This window comes from Charadrius vociferus, unplaced genomic scaffold, assembly GCF_000708025.1.
Source record: "Charadrius vociferus isolate BGI_N301 unplaced genomic scaffold, ASM70802v2 scaffold560, whole genome shotgun sequence".
NCBI classification, from domain to species: Eukaryota; Metazoa; Chordata; class Aves; order Charadriiformes; family Charadriidae; genus Charadrius; species Charadrius vociferus.
In genome coordinates this window covers 829,501-835,716 of record NW_009646459.1, presented here as the reverse complement: position 1 = coordinate 835,716, position 6,216 = coordinate 829,501, and the positions used below count along the sequence as shown (strand labels likewise).

General features: G+C 34.6%; 1 protein-coding gene across 1 annotated transcript in view; it reads left to right on the top strand.

The window, feature by feature from the left end:
- The window catches only part of VPS13A (vacuolar protein sorting 13 homolog A (S. cerevisiae)), a 147,888-nt gene that overhangs the window by 86,919 nt on the left and 54,753 nt on the right, over positions 1-6,216 (top strand). Inside the window, 9 exon segments of the mRNA XM_009882747.1 lie at positions 220-299; positions 560-619; positions 698-854; positions 2,504-2,620; positions 2,705-2,808; positions 3,260-3,427; positions 4,056-4,363; positions 5,058-5,205; positions 5,992-6,142. Of these exon segments, the coding sequence (XP_009881049.1) occupies positions 220-299; positions 560-619; positions 698-854; positions 2,504-2,620; positions 2,705-2,808; positions 3,260-3,427; positions 4,056-4,363; positions 5,058-5,205; positions 5,992-6,142 (1,293 nt within the window).

The following is a 6,216-nucleotide window of genomic DNA, read 5'->3' as shown; positions in this document are numbered from 1 at the left end:
CTCTTAGTAATGCTTTGGTAAATATATTCTAGTGCTGATGATTTTAGTAGAGACACCTACCTGTTTTGGGTCTGCAGAAGTGGTTTTGTGATTAAATAGTAATGACAGCTAGTAGCCTAGTTTGTAGTCTATAGGTGATTAAAGAGTTGTACAAAACTTGTCAACCTTTTTTTATTAAAAAAAAAAGTAATCTTTTTTATTATTTTGGGTTTTTTTAAGATGATAATGACAAGCCAGTTTACATAATTACTACTTTGGATAATGTAGAAGATGATCTTCTCACTCTGGAGTACATAAAGGTGAGAAAAGAGCAGAGATTGCTTTTGAATTGTAAGCCAGTCATAAACAGCACAGTATTATTGAGCAATTGTTGAAGGTTTTTCCTTACTTGTTCATCCTTTAACATATTAAGTGTCATGTGCAAAGTCTTTCTGCTCCCTAAACAGATTAACTTGTACATCTTAATTTGTAGCAGTTTTTGAAATAAATTCTCTTTAGTGAAATTTGCAAACTTCTCCTGATTTGTTTGTTTGTTTTACTTGCACTTTTGGTGGAATAGGCTGATATTAATGGACCAGAACTGAAAACTGCCTATCAGAATGTCCTGCAGAAAATAAAGGTACAATGTCTTTTTTTAACATAGTTTTCTCATTGTGGGATGAGAGGCATGTTGCATAAACATAATTTGTTCTTTTAGGTGAACTTTTCATCTCTAGATGTTCATTTGCATACCGAAGCTCTGCTGAATGCTATGAACTATCTGAATAATCTTCTACCCAAACAAGAAACTAAAGTTGCAGAAGAACCAGTCCATGAAAAAATAGAGGAGAAGAAGGATGTTCTTAAGAAATTAAGTAAGTTTCTTTATTCCTTTTTTTTTTTCTCTTTTCATTCCTCTCTCTTCAAGGGAAAGAACAGACATATTTTCTGTTTTTGTAAGCCTGTCAATGACTTTGTATACACTACTGCATTTCACAAGCTCCAAGAGAGTTTTGGTTACTAGTGATCCATGAATTTGCTGAATGACTAAATTCTGTTTGGCACCAACTTTGTAGGAATAACTTGTTGGAACTGCTGCTTTGGGTTTCTTAACTGGAACATGAATTTGGATTTACCTTGAAGTGTAATAAATAGGAAGTCCTTGTATGGTGGAAGATGGCTTGAGTGTTCTCAGTCTTTTGTTACAGGAAGCTGGTAATAGCAGCTATTAATATCAATTAATCTGGTTTTAGGGACAGGTAAGTACAATATGAATTCTTGCAATTTGAGAGAAATCTAGTGAGCCTCCTCATGTTCATCAAAGGTAGCTGGGGTGCAGGCCAATCAGTTATTCAACATTAGTCTGAAGGAATTATTCTGCTCTGATAAGGTTAATATCTCTGTCCATGTGCTGTTTTCTGATGTATTGGTCAAACATACCTTTGCTGTGTATTCAAGACACTAAGTATATGCAAAAAAATTCCCATAAATTGTCCTTTTTTAATCATGTGATGGAAGCTAACATATTTATGGAACTGTAGTTTGATTGTGAGGGTTGAGAAAGCCTTAACATACTCACACACAATACTTAAGGGTAGTCTCTCATCTGAAAAGCTAGGCTGTGGAAAAACAGGTTGAATGTTTATTACTTTTAATTTTGCTGCTTGTAGCTTTGCATGTAGATTACATATAAGAATTTACCACTTAGTCCCTGAATGTAAGATATGATATTTCCCGTTGCCATTTGAAGTAGTATGTAACATTACTTCAGATTTGGCTTTAAGAAAAAATGGACTAAGTTATTGGTTGAGTCCCTTATCTGTTGACTTCTGTATTTAGCACTGTACCTGCAGATAATGTTGTGTGGCATCAGTCACATTTACTTAAAATGAACAGATTATTTCTATTAACGTGAAATAGAATATTTTTGCTCTTACTAAGTTTTGAGAAAACCAAAAATGGACTAAATATTTGGACACCTCTGTTTTGACAGGCGCTATATTTGTGCTTTTATCTTTTGTAGGTCTTAAGGTTGCCCATACTTATTTTGAAGGACACCCACTACCCCTTCTCTTCAGTGTCTAGTTCTATTAATGGTATTTTCATGTTTAAAACTTAAGTTTAGAAAGTATAGGTTGTGGGGCTTTAATAAAAAGTCACCTGCTGTATGTAAACAAGACCATTGATTGCAGATGACTAATCAACAGACCAGGTAGAGTAGTGCATTAATGTAGCTATCATGTTCCCACTATTTGGGGTAAACTGCTTAGTCCTTAGTAATATATCTCTAATTTTGGATTGTGCTTGTATTGTAGTGTAGATGTGTATTAAATGTATTTCTTACAGATAATAAATATACAATCCTGTATATACAGTTCCTTTGTGTTGTACTTGCTAGTATGAGTGCAGTGCACTTTGCCAGTGCTGCAGGCTTGATACAAACTAGGCTTTGGTGAAGGGATACTAAAACATTACACCTTCTCCTTGAATAACTGTAATTTTTATTGTTTTGTATTTCCCACAGCATCAAAAAAATCAAAGTATGAAGATGTTATCGACCTCAATATCTGCGCGGATTTATCCTGTTTACGTATCTTTATTAGAGAGAAAAAACATAGAATAGCTGAAATTCACATTGAAGGTAGGAACAAAACTTTAATCACAAAAGCACAAAACTTTGTAATCGGAATAGTCTCTAGATTTTGCCTGTCTTATTTTTTTTAAGGTCTGGATAGCCAAGTGATCATGAAGAAAACAGCAACAGAAGTGACTGCAAAATTAAAGAACATTATCATTATGGATTCTGATGAGACAGCGTTGTATAAAAAGGTATGCATTTGCACGTGTCATTGATTTCTGAATGGAATATAGATGCTAAATTACTTTGTGGACTCTTCTCTTTAGCTATCTTTTTTTTTTAAATAATGTTTTATGTGTTTGCTGAGAGCAAATTATATCTCTATAGGCAGACTGATTTCACCCCTACAACTGGTGATTATTAGGTCGACATTGATTTTGTGCAACTGTGATGTTCAGCTGCTCATTACGCTTCTTATTTTGTTGACTTTAATGTACAGAATTATTCAAGCTGAGATTCCAACTGAGTATTTTGAGCTATTTCAAGGTGGTTTTTGGTTTTCATTGGGTTTTTTTTTTCATTTATTGTTGAGATACTTGACGTAAAAATGTCTTAGAAGTGTGAGGTACTACAGTTTATTTTGGAATTCAGTTTCTCCAGCAAAAGTTTTTACAGTAGACATGCTCTTTTTTTCTTCCTAAGGCTCTCTACATCACAGGAAAAGAAGTATTCAACTTCAGAATGCTATCATATGTGAATGCTACAGATGGCATTGCGTATACGAATATGGATGTTGTTGACAATCGTATTTACCTAACTGTTGGGTGTATTCAAGTAGTTTTTGTCAACAAGTTTGTTTCATCTATTTTGGTAAGTTAAATTTTCCCAGTACTGTTCCTTAGCATTCAGATAACATTGTCCAAGCTAGAAAAGAATAAAGCATCCCATGTTGGGTGGTGCCTGTTATATACTATTGTAAAAACTTTACTGGGGTTGGTGGTTAGGCTATTTACTTTCCTTCTCCATATGTTTTTTATAATGGAGTCAGTGGCTACACATCAATATGTCCTATTATTGTTAATAATTTTTTTATTTTAAATGACTCGTGGCAGCTTTTAGATATACAGACTGTTCATTGTTTACAACACTGAAATTTAAGTAATAAACCATGAAATGTAATGCCTTCTCCATATATTCTAAGTAAATCTATCATTTACTCTCCATATGAGTAGATAAAATGTAAGTCATACAAATCATGTTACAAGGTCATTGCTGTTGCCATCCGATTTGCCAAACATTTAGTATGGAAGTTTTTTTTAATATATATATACACTTTATCATATTTTGGGGGGAGATTATCCTATTAAAGAACTCAGAAAAATTGTGTAGCAAAAGTAGTATCCTAAGATGGTTTGCTATTTAAAAAGCTGCGATTCTTAGTGTTTTTGAAGTAGTGTAATTCTTAATGAAATTCCCAAGTTCTGTATTCTTTTCTTAGGCTTTTATAAATAACTTTCAAGCCGCCAAGGAAGCTCTTACTGAGGCAACTGTTCAAGCAGCAGAGAAAGCAGCTACAGGTGTAAAAGAGCTAGCAGAGCGAAGTTCCCGTTTGGCACTAGATATCAATATTAAAGCACCTGTTGTGATAGTTCCACAGTCAGCAATGTCTGCAAATGTCCTGGTGGCTGATCTTGGTCTGATCACGGTGAAGAACCAATTCTTTATAGCTAAAACAAAAACACGGTATAATCTCCCACCTGTTGTTGACTCTATGACGGTGAAATTGAGTGAACTAAAGTTATACAGGTAATGTAGAAGAAATTTTTTTTTTTAAGTTCACGTAATCCTTTTGGGATACTTCAGTTGGAGAGCTTTGAGAAATTGTTTTGAAAATAATTAGTTAATGGTTGGTGGTTGATAGAAGCACTATTATCTTGAAATAGAACAGCAAATTAATAACGATTTTGTTAGAGCAATTAAAATGTATGGTGTGGGAGAAGTAGGAATCTACACATCTTTTAAGAGAAGCAAATGTTTGTTCAGGGGACACTGTGTAGAATAATAGACTTATGCATCATTCACTACTTTGGGACAGGTTAACACCCATTTGTAAATGGCTATGTTGGAGTTTTCAACTATACATAGCAGGAAAGATATCAAGTGAGACAGCTGTAAAGAAGTGTTTGAAAATGGACCTTGGTTCAGGGGTTTGCGAGGGGGAGAGGAAAGGGAAGAGGATTTTCAAACACAGTTGAAGAGTACTGAAGAAAGAAGGAATTGCTCTCCAGTAGAGAGCAGGTGGGAGGCTCTGACTTGCAAGAAGTTCGTATGTTGTGTGCCTGTTATGTGCCTCCTGCATACTGCTCCTGGGAGTAGTATGAAGACTGTTTTACGGTATTATTCAAAAAGATGAGGAAAAGACAGAAATGTGTTTGTGTGTCTTTGTTACAACGTGTAAGTGAAGTATGTCAAGCTGGGAGTATTTTGTTTCTGTTCGCAGATCATGCTATGAACAGGGTTCATTGCAAACTGAAGTACAGTTGCTGCAACCACTCAATCTGGAAGTAGCTGTTGAACGAAATTTGGCTGCTGCATGGTATAACGAAGTTCCTGACATTGAAATATCTGGCCGACTCAAGCCTATGAATGTAAGCACTCATTTCTAAAAGCAGCTGTTAAAATATCTGTGGAAAATGGATTCATTTTTTGCTGTCCAAAAAGCCCAGGTTTCCTAGGGTATTGTTTGATTTCATAGGGAAAAAGGAAGCGAATGGCTTTCTGTTCTATTCTAAGCTTTGTATTTCATCTGTGAAACTACAGGCAGACTTTTTACTCTATATTACTGTTGCTAATTAAAAGTGGGAATGCTGTTACAGCCTTCTTTTACCTGTCACTATCTTTCAAAGAAGGAATGGAAAAAGTTGGGGTTTATTGGTCTGTTCATTAGTAGCACAATCACCTGCTGTATTCATATCCATGACAAGACTGAGTATGAGTTAGTGCATGTGCTCATTTAAATTTAACAGCAAAATATATATAGAAAGCTTGTCAGTTCTATGAGGAAAACCAATTTGCAAATTTTGGAAGAGAACTAGTAAACATTACTGTAAAGTACCTTGTGACTGAATGTGGATAGCTATTTTGGGCGACTATAAATCAAATCATATGTATACGACTTTTAACATTCAGTTTCTAAATAGTAGCTTTGTAAAGAAAGTTTGTGGACAAAAAAACAATATGTGAACAACTTCTTATTTCTAGATGTTACTGTAAGGTGTTGTGTGGATTTGAGTAAAACATTTTATTTGGTTCTTTAGTCTCCTAAACAGAGACTCAGATGAGATTAATTTGGTTTATCTGTTTATTTGCAAACTTAGTTACCAAAAGTTTCATGAACTGAGTTGTTCTGAGTTTAACAACAATCCTTTTTTAAGCTAATTCTCAGTCAGGAAGATATTACCACAATACTGAGGACGCTAAATGAAAATATAGGTGGAAGCTCTGGTGCGTCAACCTCCTTACCAGAACCAAAAGATACGACTAGCCATTGTAGTGATATGCATAGTACATCACAGCACTCTGCAGGTAACATTTCCTAAAATTACATGTGATATAGTGTTATTAGGTTTTACTGTCAATTTAGTATTTCTGTTGGAATT